The sequence below is a fragment of the Amia ocellicauda genome, chromosome 5, assembly GCF_036373705.1.
Source record: "Amia ocellicauda isolate fAmiCal2 chromosome 5, fAmiCal2.hap1, whole genome shotgun sequence".
In the NCBI taxonomy this organism is placed as follows: Eukaryota; Metazoa; Chordata; class Actinopteri; order Amiiformes; family Amiidae; genus Amia; species Amia ocellicauda.
The window spans coordinates 50147180-50164501 of record NC_089854.1 but is presented as its reverse complement, the minus strand read 5'-3'; the positions used below and the strand labels follow the sequence as shown (position 1 = coordinate 50164501).

At 39.3% G+C, this 17322-nt stretch overlaps 1 protein-coding gene across 11 annotated transcripts in view; it reads right to left on the bottom strand.

Annotated features, from left to right (window-relative positions):
* Positions 1 to 16943, bottom strand: part of aebp2 (AE binding protein 2) — a 67441-nt gene extending 50498 nt beyond the window's left edge. For 7 of the 11 annotated variants that reach the window (XM_066705595.1, XM_066705596.1, XM_066705598.1 and 4 more), the window contains exon 1: positions 16147 to 16942. In XM_066705595.1, the coding sequence (XP_066561692.1) occupies positions 16147 to 16763 (617 nt within the window). In that variant the 5' untranslated portion in view covers positions 16764 to 16942. Of the gene's footprint in view, positions 1 to 16146 lie in introns of all 11 variants that reach the window. The other 4 variants (XM_066705590.1, XM_066705587.1, XM_066705588.1 and 1 more) reach the window with 1 other exon arrangement.
* Between the last annotated feature and the right edge of the window lie 379 nt (positions 16944 to 17322).

The window sequence follows — 17322 nt, the reverse complement described above, 5'->3', positions numbered from 1 at the left end:
TATTTTGTGATGTTTTCTTTTATACAGAACAGACAAAGCCAGGAGAATAATCCTGTATTGATTGCATGAGTTGCTTATAAAGCAGTGAAAAAAAAAAAGTCAGGAACAAACAGTGTGGCAGCCCCCAATTTGCACCTACTGTTCCAAGCAGCTACTATAGATAATGTCAATTTGTTTGTTTCTTTCATTCTTTCTGTGACTATATCCAGTAATCCCTCCAACCGCCCTCCTTATGAAACGAGCACCTAACAGTCAGTTAATTATAAGTAGAGTACTTTTGATAATTGCAGGTGATATTTATACATTTGCATTGTTCACTGTTTATTTTGTATCACTGTAGTGAAAGATACACCCAGGAAATAGTAAAAGGTCCCTCAGGGGGCCTTGCTCCTGGACAACTTCCAGATAGGATTAGTGTTCTTGTAATAATAAATATACCTTTAGCATTTCATTTTACATATACATGTCTATAGAAGATGTTCGACAAGAATTGTATTATTTTACACAACTACCTTTGTCAAGTTTACATTTTTTAAGGTTTTCATATTTTGTTACTTTATTTTAGATGCATGGAGTTAGTGCCTGCATCTTGTAAAAACAAGAAGTGCAACAAACTGCTAGATATGTACTGGGACTATATTCCATTATAATCTAATATAGATAATTCAAAAGTAAATAGATGTCTTTTTTTATACAAGTTAATACTTATTTGCATAGAGAACATGAACAGAGTAAGACAACCAAATGAATACTGTAGACTTAATATTACAGAATTGTATCTAGTAAAGGTGCCTATTATTAAAATGTGCTGTACACCACAAATTATAATGTGAATGCAGGAGCTCTCATGCAAACAAGAGCAAAAACAGCAAATGGAGAAACCATGCTATGCTATACAATGCAGTGTCTCCAATTTGAATAATTTCTTAAACAACTTATACAGTTAGGTCCATAATAATTTTGACAGTGAAAACTGTCCCAAACAGACAAAACACCCCAAGAACAAGCAGGAACTAAAGACAGCTGCAGTACAGGCCTGGCAGAGCATCACCAGGGAAGAAACCCAGCATCTAGTGATGTCTATGGGTTCCAAGACTTCAGGCAGTCATTGACTGCAAAGGATTTGCAACCAAGTATTGAAACTCACAATTTAATGCATGATTATGTTAGTTTGTCCAAATACTTTTGAGCCCCTAAAATTGGGGGAACAACATATAAAAATGGGTGCAATTCCTACACTGTTCACCCACCTTGGATGTAACTACCCTCAAATTAAAGATGAAAGTCTACACTTAAAGCACATCTTGATTGTTTCCTTTCAAATCCATTGTGGTGGCGTACAGAGCCAAAATGATGACAATTGTGTCACTGTCCAAATATTTATGAACGTAACTGATTATCAAAGCAGAGCACTACTACCTTCCTTATTGATCACTGCCATCTTAACTTGTTTCACATGTGGGTGCTTTGCTTTTCGTGTATTCAAAGCAGTAGTAGTGGGCTGTGCTCATGTTGTCCACTGTCAGACTACTTCTCTGCAATGAGAGAAATAATAATAATCCATAAAAGGCTATGTAGCAAATCAAGGAACCAGCACTGCCACTGTGGCAAGTTTTGAGACTCTCCTTGTTAAACTTGCCATTTACATCAACTGTGGTAGGCAATAGTACAAAAGCTTAGGCAGTCATCAGATCATACAGGAAACAAGGAAAACTCCTGTTTCTCTGTATTCAATACATCTAATTGCAGTGAAAAATCTAATTTAAAATGTGTGCTGAACATATAGCTCACATTTAACTTTGGCAGTGGTTTGTTAATCCGTTTTGTTTTAATTCAGTTCAGCAATCTTACTGAAGCTTACTGCCCGATTTATGTTTCAGGTATTGGAAGCTTGGCTAGCAAGAGTACCAAACCGTCGATTGACAAAAAGCAGAGAAGTTCAGCCTTGTAGCATTGCTAATGCTAAACTTTCTCCACTAGTGCTGGAGCTGAAAGATGCAAAAGTGCATAAGCAAAACAGCTAGTGTAAAATTGAAGAATGCACAAACTGTTCTTCATGCAGATGTTGCAAACTAGCAGAGCAGGTAAAACAATTAAAAAATAAGAAGTAGTACATAAAAGTAAGAAAACCTGGAGAATGTTTCTAAAATAGATGACAACCAAGATGTGGGGAATTAATTTATTTGAAAATAATATTGAAATATAGAATAAGAAAAACAGCACAGGTGCTGTGAGCGTGCACTATATCCGAAATACCAGAGAGTCTCACAATTCTCTCTCTTCCTGAATTCAAAGCTTGAAAAGCTTGCACAACAATGTGTACCAATCAGGTTACTCTGTTTAATGCAAGACTCTGCCCCCCCAAGTAGCATAATAAACTCAGCAGAATAGATTTTAAATAGATGAACAAACTTAACAGATCTCGTATATTAAAATTGATTGTACATTAAATATAGAAGATATTTTGAAACTTCTGTTGACATTGTTTTTGTATTTCTTTTCTTTTTAATAAAGTACCCCAAAAGTAATGTGATTCGGTAAGCGATGTCGAGTATTGTTATAGCCTACATTGTAAAAAGTCATCAGTATACTTTGACAAAATAGGTTTTAAAAGCAACACTCCCAGCACTATGTACATTTTTATTTTATCATTTTAAAATCTCTTAAAGATTATAAACAAGGACAAAGTGTTTTAATTATCTGCTTTGAACATTACACATTTGAAACACATTTGAGTACAGAAACAACATTAGGGGACCGTTTTTTGTTTTGACTGAGGAATACAAATAAATGAACTCAAATAACTGACACGGTCTCACTGATGTTGATGGTGTGTGGTGACCCATGAACACCACCAAGGATATTACTTTTCAAGGAATTCACCTTAATTTCACAAGTCACTCACAAGACCTGTAGCTAACTGTTATACTGTTAATCTAACTGAATTTAGGGTTTTAATAACTTCCCATTCTAGTTCACATACATAAGTATAATCATAAAAACAAATTTCACTCATTTACCTAGCCAAATGAACAGAGTAGATCTTCCTCCTTTGTTGTTCTTTATGAGTCATTGATGCCATGTCAATGAACAGATGGCAGTAGTATTAAGGGGGAAATTATGTACATGTCTTTCTCTACCTTTGATATGTTTTCTTAAGTCAAAGTGGAAAAACTCTGCAGATCTCCCCACCCCACCAAATCCTTCATGGGTGACTGATCTACAGTTTAATGACTGATCTATGACTGACTGCCTATTTACCTGATTCTGTACACTGGCTATAGAATACAAATGTTTCCACAAAAACAATAACAGCAAAAAACTACTTCCGTTTCAACATTACGAAGTCTCAAATGAGAAGCCCACTTTCTTTACCCCTACGTTAATGCCTTTTTGGCAATTTTGGCAAATGCAACCTAGAGTCAAAGAACACGAACATTCCCAATGAAAGTGTCAAATGTATTGTACATTCAGCTAAAGCTCAAAGCTGTAACTTAATTTGATTGCAAACACTCATTCATTGACTTTATAACCAGTGTGACAGAGGTGAAATTCAAATTGCCTATTCATGTCGCTGAAATTGAAACCACTGCAACACTCCTGTAGATATTTTGTAATTAATATTTTTACGATAATTTTATTTTGATGTTAAGTGTTGTAACATTTAAAAGGATTATATTTTAGGTTTGGGTAATTATATTCTGATTCACTGACACAGAAATGGCAAGTGATACTCTTATCACAGAAATCTCAGTCCATTACTTAAGTTCTGTGTCCTTTTCACTAGATCCTCTGAAGTAGAAGTCAGACAGAATTACAGTCAAAAGGGCAACTGAATGACACTTCCATTTAAGCAATCCTCTCACTTGACATTTATAATAATTCATGTGTAATTGCGTACATCTGACAAATTACTGTATTCAGACAGAAAAAAGGACCTTCATTTCAATTAGGTCATGCACACTATCACAGCTGCTGAAGCAGATACATTAAATCACTGCTCTATTACCTGCCTCCCCCTCCCTTACCAGAATGGTTACTTTTACTTTTGCTCCATATTACAAATTCTATTACATGTACTTTGCCATGGAAGACAGAAAAAAGAGAAAGAGAGATGCTTCAGGTTAAGGTATACAAGATGTTAAAATGTAATACAATTTTTTGCAGCTTTGGAGTAGCACTCTGCTTTAAAATCACATGAATTTCACTGCACATTGTGACATAAAAGGTCCGCTAGAGATCAGTGTTGTATGATGTTCCAGAGTGAACAGATTACTGGCAGTGTTTAGCTGCAGTGCGAGTTCAACAGTCATGTATAAATCGGGACATCTTTTTTCTTTTCATCGGCTGAAGGAGGCTTAGACTGCCACAAACCAAGCTCTGCTCCTAATGCTCCCAAGCTGGTTGAAAATACAGTCTGGAAAGCCCTTGGTGCTGTGCCTCTATACAGAGTGCTAGGCTTGTTATAAGAATGAGGAACCGTAGTAATAACATCACATACACCGGATACCCACACTCCCAAGAAAAACAAAATGGGAAAAACAACAAAATAAATTTGCGCTCTGACCTTGTTTCTACATGTTTCTAATGTTTCTACAAACAAAAATGGAGTCGAATGACACAATCCACTAGACTGATCAAATCTGTCCTGGCTCTTTTATACTGATAATTCTCAGCCCAATTACTATTATTTCCCCCTACACTTAGTCTGCTCTGTGCCACACTGGTGGCTGTAGGTGGTTAAACTTCAGAACCCAGCCTTTTGTTTCAGTTAAACCATGATTCATTGCATAGTCTGTAGAACCCAGCTGACACAGAAAAGATGTTTTGAGTGTCGAAATAAGCAGATTCTGTTTAAAATTAAAAACTCGGCAGACCTCATCTGAAACCTCTGGAAATATAAAAAAAAAAAAAAAAAAAAAAAGGTTCTTTGTAGGATGTATTGTATTGATTGGAGCTCTGGGTAAGGGCATCAATTATTAAATAAAAAGATTTAAAAAGCCACTGATTTTCTGCTTCAAAAAGTGGCATTTTAATAAAAAGGTTTACCATAGTTTTGCTCAAACTGGGAAATTATTTTTCTTTCATGTATACATTAAACAGAACATTAGCACTTCTAAAAACAAACTCAAACAATTACACACATTTTTTATCCAAAAAATGATTTGTGACTATTAAATAAATTGATGACTCTAAAGAAAGGTGGAGGCTGCTGTCCCTGCATAATAAGTTAATGCGCTTAAAGTTTTCACACTTGCAAAGTATCAATATATTCTCTTATAATTTAATTTATAAAGCAAGATCCTTTTTAGGTGGTATATACACAACTTTTTACATTTTGCAGTGGCATAACTAATAAAATTATCACACAATTTATTAACTATATATATATATTATATATTATTATATTATTACAGAGAATAGTTACACAAAATTTCAAATCTTCAGGACACCCTCTTCCATTAAGAAATAAATACAAAAACGTAATGATTAACTAAACAGCTAATTGAGTAAATTTGTTCTATTAAAATAACTATGCGGACAACAGCTAAACCAAACTTAAAATTGTTACAGAGGGTGACAGAGTTGGGGCCAATTCCACTTTTTAGACCCATTCCAAATTCCAATTCAAACTGTTTTCCCCAGTAACCACATACACTCTACTGGAATTAAAAAAATAATTACAACCAGAATTGGAATGGAAAAACAGGAACTGACCCCAAACCTGTTGATTGTCACGGCATCTTTATTCAATTTAACAACAAATCGACCCACTAGTAAACAGTTTAAGCCCTCAACTAGTTTCCAGTCTGGAAACACTCATTATAAAAAAAAAAGACTACCATATTCAAATGAAAACAGCAGTGGATCATCTTTGAATTAAAGTTGGGATTAAATTAATTTAATACAAAGGGGATAGAAATAGAGATTATATATATATATATATATATATATATATATATATACAGTGAGGGGAAAAAAGTATTTGATCCCCTGCTAATTTTGTACGTTTGCCCACTGACAAAGAAATGATCAGTCTATAATTTTAATGGTAGGTGTATTTTAACAGTGAGAGACAGAATAACAACAAAAAAATACAGAAAAACACAGTTATAAATTGATTTGCATGTTAATGAGTGAAATAAGTATTTGATCCCCTATCAATCAGCAAGATTTCTGGCTCCCAGGTGTATTTTATACAGGTAACGAGCTGAGATTAGGAGCACTCTCTTAAAGGGAGTGCTGCTAATCTCAGCTCGTTACCTGTATAAAAGACACCTGTCCACAGAAGCAATCAATCAATCAGATTCCAAACTCTCCACCATGGCCAAGACCAAAGAGCTGTCTAAGGATGTCAGGGACAAGATTGTAGACCTACACAAGGCTGGAATGGGCTACGAGACCATCGCCAAGCAGCTTGGTGAGAAGGTGACAACAGTTGGTGCGATTATTCGCAAATGGAAGAAATACAAAATAACTGTCAGTCTCCCTCGGTCTGGGGCTCCATGCAAGATCTCACCTCGTGGAGTTTCAATGATCATGAGAACGGTGAGGAATCAGCCCAGAACTACACGGGAGGATCTTGTTAATGATCTCAAGGCAGCTGGGACCATAGTCACCAAGAAAACAATTGGTAACACACTACGCCGTGAAGGACTGAAATCCTGCAGCGCCCGCAAGGTCCCCCTGCTCAAGAAAGCACATGTACAGGCCCGTCTGAAGTTTGCCAATGAACATCTGAATGATTCAGAGGAGAACTGGGTGAAAGTGTTGTGGTCAGATGAGACCAAAATCGAGCTCTTTAGCATCAACTCAACTCGCCGTGTTTGGAGGAGGAGGAATGACCCCAAGAACACCATCCCCACCGTCAAACATGGAGGTGGAAACATTATGCTTTGGGGGTGTTTTTCTGCTAAGGGGACAGGACAACTGCACCGCATTAAAGGGACGATGGACGGGGCCATGTAGCGTCAAATCTTGGGTGAGAACCTCCTTCCCTCAGCCAGGGCATTGAAAATGGGTCGTGGATGGGTATTCCAGCATGACAATGACCCAAAACACACAGCCAAGGCAACAACGGAGTGGCTCAAGAAGAAGCACATTAAGGTCCTGGAGTGGCCTAGCCAGTCTCCAGACCTTAATCCCATGGAAAATCTGTGGAGGGAGCTGAAGGTTCGAGTTGCCAAACATCAGCCTCCAAACCTTAATGACTTGAAGAGGATCTGCAAAGAGGAGTGGGACAAAATCCCTCCTGAGATGTGTGCAAACCTGGTGGCCAACTACAAAAAATGTTTGACCTCTGTGATTGCCAACAAGGGTTTTGCCACCAAGTACTAAGTCGAAGGGGTCAAATACTTATTTCCCTCATTAACATGCAAATCAATGTATAACTTTTTTGAAATGCGTTTTTCTGGATTTTTTTGTTGTTATTCTGTCTCTCACTGTTAAAATACACCTACCATTAAAATTATAGACTGATCATTTCTTTGTCAGTGGGAAAACATACAAAATCAGCAGGGGATCAAATACTTTTTTCCCCTCACTGTGTATATGCCTCGGTTCCACTGGCTTAAGCGTCCATGCCATGCCATGCTGTGCCGGACGCTTCCGTCCTCGGACCGTCCCCTGTAAAACCAGGACCAAGGACAGACGCGTCTGGCATGGCACGGCACGGCACGGCACAGACGCTTAAGCCAGTGGAAACACCCGTTTAAGAGTCCGGGGCATAAGTTGTCTACATAGACAGACTAAAAATCTTAAGACAAAAAGTAAAGCCAGGGGTGTAGAAAGAAAGAACAGCTCTCTAAAGGCAGCAAGGTGCTGCACTGTGTTATACTCTGTACTTTGTTAGTAAATTCTATATTTTATGTTGCTGTAGGAAGTAGCAGTGTGGACACCAGTCTGAGTTCCAGTGAGCATTATGGCCAATTTTGAGTTTTAGGTAAACATTCAAGCAAAGAATTAACTGTCAGTAAGTGGTAAGGAATTAAGACCATACCTTTCCTTTGGATAAAAGACAACGAAAATGTCCTTTCCAACCAGGCCGAGTGGAAATTAAGTCTTGGACTAGACTGGATCATAAAGAGGAACCTGGTATTTTTCCCCATTTACAGCAGTAAAGCCTGAATCTGTTAATCACCTCTGAAACAGTTCATGTTCCAGTAGAGGCAATGCAGAGTTCCATTGGAGAGGCTGTGATTACAGACGATTTGAATGGTTCCGATGCATCACGTTTATACTACATCTTACCTAACCGATCATTTGTACACACTGGGGTGTTCTTCAGTGATTCAGCACCCTATGTATACTTTCAGCTCACTTTCAATAAGGCAACAACATTAATAAATAGAAGCATGCAGGTCAGTAGCTGAGGAGCTGCAATTTAGTAAATTATAATCACATTCTACTTCAGGATACACACTTAAAAGAGTTCTTTTGATTTCACTACAGTCCAAATTCTGATAGGTGATACTGTCCCATACCAATTGCAATGACCTCAATATTCTCAGAATTAATAAAATGTCCTAGTGCAATGCAACACTATACTATAGGGAGACTCCATATGTTTGGTACAGTACAGCTAGATGGATTTTCTGTCCCTTTACAATAAACAGAAGCATTGTAGCATCATAGCACCCCAAGGTTCAGTCAAAGACACATCTGAATATCAATTATATTTGACTCCTAAAACAAACTCAAGCTTTGCATTAATGAACACAGCATAGAAGAAACCTTTTAACACTAGAAGCGCCGAGCCGGTCAATTTGACCGATTTGGTTATTAAAATTTGAATTACTCTGTGTTCCTAAATACACTGCACATACCCGTTCATTACTTTTCCTAAATATATATATATTAAACATACCTACAGCGTTAAAATAAAATACACAAAAAAATCGGGTTAGTTTGCCCAGTCTTTTATATACATAATAAATTGAATATAACGCATAATCCTGTCTTCCCATTACAATACAGTCAGTCTGGCGCTCAAGTGGCGATCTCTACATGTCTACAGTTTTTCATGTGCTTGAAAAACACATGCATTGTACAGCATTACAGGTGTTTTCTTACAGCTGTAGTCACATTGAGCTGATACAGTGATTACCCACAAATAAACAGGGATTGGAAACGGAGACTGAAGAGAGCTCATTTTGGACATGCCGTGTATATGAGCATGACTGATTAAGAGGCATCAGTGATACTGGGAATGACAGATCATTCATGGGTTTGTGCCAGTGGTGTGAAAACATTGTGAGTGAAACGCCAGGTCCAAATGACACAGAGTGCTTTTACTCTACTGATCAATACACGATCGCTACTGCAGTACAGAGTGCAATAGCGCAGATCATCCACTAAAATAATGATTCACAGACATTATCAGCGGAGCAGCATTTATTGCGATGCTGTATTTTCATGGAGAAAAAAAGTGTTCACCTGGAGAGGGCTGTCAAAATGCAGTGTGAGGAACAAGCTCATGCAGGGAAAGTGCAGCAACATGTCCTGTGTGGACTGTACGAGCTGTCAGGTATGCAGGCTAAATATATAGTAAATAGTTTATTGAAATACAATGCTACAGTGAATACAAGCCGTGTATGTTGAAAACAAAGTTTACACGGTGTTGAAAATGTTTACTTTAGTGTACAATTATGTTTTGATAAATGCAATAGTTATTTTTGAACTATAAAATATTGCTTTTGAGCATTATTCCAATATTTACATTTACTACATTTGTGCTATGTAAATGTTGGATTTCAAGTTCATTAATAAAACGTATGAGTTTTATACGATGGTTTGCCTTTGATTATCATATCACAGTTGTTAAAGACCTATCGGCTACAATGACCAGCAATGGCGCTTGTAGGTAGTTTGAAATGTCGGCGCTTCTAGTGTTAAACTTATAACTATTCTGCGATGCTTTATTTCTTCATCTAAGATCCACTGATCCCAGCTTTTCTTTGCTTCCAGATTACAGCAGAAGCAAACACTTTTTTTCCCCTGCAAAGAAAAACCTTTCTGTGTAATAGCCTTGATCACCATAAATGATCAAAACTCAAACAGCCAGACCAAGACCAGGTTTCTCCCTGTAGTGAACTGCTCACATGAACATCAAACATGTTTTCAAAAGCTGACCCGTGGATGTTAACGCTGTGCCAGATGGGGACCGTTCGACTAGCTTCACTCTCAACTCCAGCATGTGGAAAAATCCAGGACTCCAGATGTTAGGATTTGACTCATTGTCTGCCACCTGCAAAACAGCACCATTCAACACAAATCTTGGATCTAATCTGTTGAACTCACTGTCCAGTTGCCTTGTAAATGTACTGGGCATCCACTATATATATTTTCTACAGTAAGCTCAAGCCATCCCCCTTGAATGACAAAACTAAACAAAATCAATAAAAACACAAGTGGACATGGGATGTTAGGGGATTGTGATATGATCAAGGCATTTATTATTTTTTGGACAGAAGTGAGCAATCTGAATGGTCTATTCCTGAAATATTATTTAGCAGATGAACTGTAGCTAAGGGGGTGGTGAGGGCAAGCCACCCCACTCTGCCTCGCTACCCATTTATTTGTTTGACTTGGTGGATAATTCAAGTCATGAACTTCCTGGGATGTAGGCCACAGAACTGGGTGAAAAAAAAAAAAAAAGGAGCAGATGGTACTTGTCATTCACTACTGAATCACACACTCCTTCTCTCCTCCCAACCTCTACAATTCTGTTACCACAAATGGGGCTTTTTTTTCCTTCCTTTCTACTTTCTTATTTCTTAAGGAAATAAATATCAGATTGTAAAACTGCAGCTACAACTGCAGTTAACCATGGAGAAAATCACGAACACACACAATTATTTACATTAACAGACAGACAGATAAAAGTTTGCTGGTTGCGAAATCAAGCCCCTCTAGCTTGGCTTTCCATTCACTGGACTTTTGCCCCTGAACTTTACAGCTGTTTTGAGAAGCTCCTTCATATGAAAAACAATCCTGAAAAGGATCAATTAAAAACATCCAACTCTGCCAAATAACAAAGCATCAAACATATTGTGGCAACTGTATGACAGGAATAGATTATAAACAACAACAAAACTAAGAGATAAAGAAGTGTACCTTGCTGCTTTTGAAACATTGAATACAGACATGTGCAAACTTGCAAAGATATTGTGATGAACTTGCACGGCACTCAGAGCAGTTTTGATTTCCAATGCTAGGTCTTAGCCAGTTTCTTCAAACGTGTTGCAATGAGAGACTGCTGAAAATTAAATAGCACTTGGCAAGAAATCTTGCCCACTTGTTTTGCAACAGGCTCATGGTACTGATACACAAACACACAGACACACAAGAAAAACAGCAGGAACTTCTTTGAAAAGGCACCTAAAAGCACTAAAACATCAGAAACAAAAATCAAAATGTAATAAAACAATGAGAAACCAACCAATCACAGAGCAGCATTTCCACAACTTTCAATACCTTTTTATCTTGTGTATAAATGTCATCCCGTGCACAGAATTATCAGGATTTAAAATTCTTCGGCTACTAACGACGTTTCAGGACACTAAATGCTAGTGGTGAAAGTTTCACAGAATGTACATTAGTGATTAATAGGTTCATTACATTTAACCAACACAAAAACAGCACCGATCAGTTACTGTAAGTCAATTACAGTGGATCCTGGACCAAAATGTTTTTAGACTGAGAGAAGCGAATTTAACTTTTTCTTTTTTGTCAGTATGAAGATATTTGTGTGTCTAATCCTCACGCATGTGATTTCAGTTAACAGGTCATGTGAAAGATGTCTCTTATTGTATTTTTTGTGCAACTCTATGTTTCGCTGTCCTTTTGCCCAAACTGAATGAGATGATCTCTCTTATACAATAAGTGATACCCTTCTCAGGAACTATTAACAAATACAACAGACAATAAAGAATTAAGTTTTCTTGTTTTGATTTGGGTGGGTTTTCTTTTACATGAGACATTTAGATTCCTTTTGGCTGCTTGGTAATTTGCTATCTGGTTGACTTCAAAAGCTGATTCACTCAAGCTGCCTGGGTTGAAATCTGGCACGGAAATCACAAGTTATACACCGATCAGCCATAACATTATGACCACCTGCCTAATATTGTGTAGGTCCCCTTTTGCCGCCAAAACAGCCCTGACCCGTCGAGGCATGGACTCCACTAGACCTCTGAAGGTGTGCTGTGGTATCTGGCACCAAGACGTTAGCAGCAGATCCTTTAAGTCATGTAAGTTGCAAGGTGGGGACTCCCTGGATCGGACTTGTTTGTCCAGCACATCCCACAGATGCTCGATTGGATTGAGACCTGGGGAATTTGGAGGCCAAGTCAACACCTTGAACTCGTGATTCATCAGACCAGGCCACCTTCTTCCATTGCTCTGTGGTCCAGTTCTGATGCTCACGTGCCCATTGTAGGCACTTTCGGCAGTGGACAGGGGTCAGCATGGGCACCCTGACTGGTCTGCGGCTATGCAGCCCCATACGCAACAAACTGCGATGCACTGTGTCTTAGAACCAGCATTCACTTTTTCAGCAATTTGAGCTGCAGTAGCTCGTCTGTTGGATCAGACCACACGGGCCAGCCTTCGCTCCCTACGTGCATCAATGAGCCTTGGCCGCCCATGACCCTGTCGACGGTTCACCGCTTTTCCTTCCTTGGACCACTTTTGATAGGTACTGACCACTGCAGACCGGGAACACCCCACAAGAGCTGCAGTTTTGGAGATGCTCTGACCCAGTCATCTAGCCATCACAATTTGGCTCTTGTCAAAGTCACTCAGATCCTTACGCTGCCCCTTTTTCCTGCTTCTAACACATGATGAGGACAAAGTGATCACTTGCTGCCTAATATATCCCACCCACTGACAGGTGCCATGATAACGAGATTATCAGTGTTATTCACTTCACCTGTAAGTGGACATAATGTTATGGCTGATCACTGTATGTGACCCTACAGCTCTCAACACTGCAGCTACTCACTGGGTTATGGGCATCCTTGATGGGCTGCACAGATGTATGAAAGCAAGGAGGGATTAGCCACGGGAAATTAAGCAAACTTAAACCGGAGTTATTTGTTCGTGACAGGATTTCTGTGGCAGGCAGGCTGGTAGAGCACGGGCAATATGCTTGCATTACAAGCTAGCTAACAAAAGTTACTTTTTAGATAGAATAGACATGTCAATGCAGTTCATTCAGCTTCATATCCTGCAGAGACTTTTACGCAAAAAAATAAAACTTCAAAGACAACAAACAAGTTAAAATAAATAAAAAGCTATTTAATTATGAAGGTGTCCTAAACATTCACAGTTGTAATGCAAAATTAATTGTAAAAGATTTAGCCTACCTTTTGTCAGAAACTCACAAATAATACATGCTCCAACATGCTGAAATAAATATACCCCAAGCTTCTCTGCTCATTATAGAAACCTTTGCAATAATCAGAATGCACTAATGCGTAACTGGACAATCATATTTCAGGCAGTTTCCTTTTCATGTAATGGAATTGCATTTACATACTAGCCTTCACAGTTCCTTTTCTTGACTAACTTTGTGAAATAGACTTCATTGGGTTTCAAAATTAGGAAAGTGATTTTTCTTCAGCAATTTTCCAACTCAAATCATACACAAACAAGAGAAATTGAGAAAATTCATGCAGAAAAATCATGAAACCTATATTATCCACTTATGTATGTATATCTCCATTTCTGCTTCTTGTGTGATCTAATCAAGAAAATCTGATATGTTAAATGTTTGTTGTATTTGTATTAAAACCTCAGCAGACTCAATTTACATTGTGACTAAATTCACACAAATTATTAGTGAAATTAATGTCTAATTATAGATTATAAAATTGATGAATAAATTAATAAAAACAGGGAAGTGCATTTCTGTTTGCATTTGTGTAGGGGAGGAGTGTGGTATTTTTCTCTTTATCATCAACAATAAAAGCACCAGTAATCAACATCCTCTAGAAATACTTCAGCAATGGGAACCAGCATTGATGGAAGTGCAGTGAAACCTACAAGGTTGCCTCCTCTGTATGCTTGCTAATTAATTTCACTCTTGCTTAGTTGAAGGGAACTGGTTACAAGTTCAAGTCCTTCTGGCTTCACTTCTCATTCATAAAATTATTACACAGCAGAGGGTCGCGAAGTCTTAACCCTCTCAGCCTGGTCCATTTATTCCCTAGCTGTCAGTGCCTGAAGCTCCATTAATTCTAGATGGATGCTTACTCTGCTAAAAAAAACAAACAAAAAAAAAAAAACTGGATTTCCTGGACTAAAGGAGAAAGAGTCTACACTCATTCAAACCATTCAATTTTGGAAGTTAATTTGGCTCAAAAGTGTCAACATTGAGTTAAACTATTTTGTGGAAGTTGGACAACCACCTACTACTTTACCAAGCATGTGCATCTGAAACTGAGCCCTGCATCACAGAACTGCCTAAACTTATTTTCATGGAGAAAAGTAAGCAGTTATTTCCATGGAAATTAGTACAAACACATCCTTGAGCATACATTAACAGGGAACCCCAGGCATCAGAGATGCGTCTGTGCATGCAACTCCTGTAGAAAAGAATGTGACAAAAACAAAGCCGTGAACTGCTCCCTCACTATCCCACTAATGCTTCTAGAATCTGGATTACATAACCTGAACCTTCCAAAACAAGGTATGGGTGTGTTTGCAAGATAAAGAGATGGTGAAGGTTTGATATCTGCACTTCATAACTGCCTCTGGAAATGATTAACTAGCATCAAACACATACAGCACATATACATACACATACAGGTTTATAGGGACACAGTTAAACTCAATCAAACCCTTACTCAACCCCTTTGAGTTAATTTTTTTGTTTTGTTTATATGCTCCCCCCTGCTCCATTCACAAACCAACCGATTTACAAAAGGGCCACTTATTATACCATACATGCACTATGGAAACAGGTAAAACTATATAGTGTATGTGATTTGAATGCTTATGTTTCTTTCCTGTCCAGCTGCAGAGAACATTTTGATAATGCTGCTGCACAGTCGATCGGTACTGTTCTCAATCACGATGCAAACCTGTTGGTAACAACTGGAGGTGCCTTACTGTAAAGGAAACAGTTGGGACTCCCCCCCCCTTCTCTCAACCTGGTCTGAAGTGCCTACTGATTCTGGCCAATGTATTGCATTTAAAAAGGTGTTTTAAAACAAAAAGGTGCCAAGTCAAACTGTATTTGTATTAAATCTGATTCCACTTTTTTGCAATTAAAGGGATACAATTCTCAGAATAATGTAAATTATATATCTAGAATATAAAAAGAAAATAGCAAGACACACTAGGCCAAAAAAACCTGAAGTTAACCCATCTGTTTGTAAAATAATTTAAAGAGTGTTTCTACCAAGGAAACTTCAATAAGGACTGCACTTGTAGCATGTCAAACTAAGAGTTACTGTGTAAGAGATCTGAAGATGGAGTAATGGAGAAAACAATACATACATAATTTCCCTTGCCAGCTTCAATGCATTTTAACAGGAGTTTTATAAATGCATGAGGGGGGGGGGGGGTTGCATTTCCAATAGTTAAAACAGGTTTTAGTAAGGTATTCTAAGGTTACTACGACAGGACAAGACAAATACACTTTTGGTTGACCTTGTGTGTACTTGTGGTTCATATAGGGACGCGATGTTGAACTTAATACAACTTGACATTAACCACCTGTTTACACAGCATTGCGAAAGTCAACCATTAGAACCTTCATTGGCACCATTTTCGAAACTGCAGTGGATGTAAAATGATTACGAGGATTAACCATTTAGGTTAGTGAGCACTACATTATTCAAAACACGTGGTTCTAAGACTACAAAACCCGACCTGTCACTCCCAGATACTTAATATCGCACTCTGAACCCCACCTTGAAGCCATAATCCACATGCAGAGGGGGGTTAGTGTGTAGATGCATCCAATTAAAACACCCTTTACAAACCAATCCCTTTATTTAATACATTGATTGAATCGATTTCCAACTTTCTTTTTAAACGTTGGGGGCGATAGTTCTCGCAATTTTAGGTACGTTGATGTGATTTAGCTCCCCGGGGTGTCTGTACATTGTGTCTATCTCTCGCTTTAAAGTTTCTACTGACCTGTCCTCGGAGTCCATGCGGCTCAGCGGCTCCCCGTCCGAGGATGACATCTCCACGCTGGCTCGCCGCTTCTTGCCGGCGTGCTCCCGGTCCACCTCCACCACCACCATCACCCCGCCGCTGCCGCCGCCACTGCCGCTCTTCTCCGTGCCGTCCTCCCCCTTGCTGCCCTTATTGCACTCGCTGGACACGGAGTCCATCTCTTCTCTTTGTTCCTGCTTCATCTCCTTCTCGGCCCCGTCTCCCGGGTCGCTGCAGCTGGCGGGGCTCCTCTGCCCCGGGCTCTCCTCGCCCCCGGCGCTCTCGCTGCCCATCTCCTCGTCTTCCTCCTCGCCTTCCTCTTCTCCTGTTGCTACAGCCACTGCCGGCACGTTGGTCCTCCCTTCAGTGGTGGACTTCTCCCCCCCTCCTTCTCCTTCTTCTTCTTCTTCCTTCTCTCCCTCTCGGGCTTCTCCCCCGTCCATAGCCTCTACTTTGAACGCGCTGCCATCGCCAGGCTGCTGTTCCGGAGACTGTAGGCCGCTTCTCGGGTCCTCGGCCTCTCCTGTCTGCGGCGCCCCGCTCTCGTTGCTAGGAGATGGGGTCTCTTGCTCGGCGCTATCGGCGGAGGCAGCCATCTTTTGCAAATTATATGTATTTTTTCCTTTCTACCTTCGTTCCTCCCGCTCTCTCTCCCTGGCCCTACTCCTCGCCTGTCCGTCTTGGCGACTTCTCTCTGACACACAGTCTCCCTCTCGTCCTCCGCAGAGCAGCACAGGGTGATCGGGACGCTCGTGGAGGAGGCGGAGACAGTGACGTCGTTTCCACGCTCGCTGTAACGCAACACGTGCCTGGAAAGCAGTGTGTTGTATTAGAGGCAGCAGCACGACGTCCCGACCAGTTGCTCTTCTTGTACACAATTTTCTTTAACGTTATTTTAAATAGTGTTGTTCAAACGACTGAACAAGAACCATATCATCAGACAGTATGTTTATTCATTATACAATTGCACAGCAAATGTATGCGCAGGTAGGGACTATGTGATATTATTTATACTGACACAGTGGTTCCCACATCCAAGGATTCAACGAGAATTAATTAGAATTCATTAATCGGTCTTTTAGTTGCGTGGAAGTTGTATAGCCTTCAGACAAAAATTACAGAAATTGGGGACATCGTTTGCGTAGAGCCAAATGT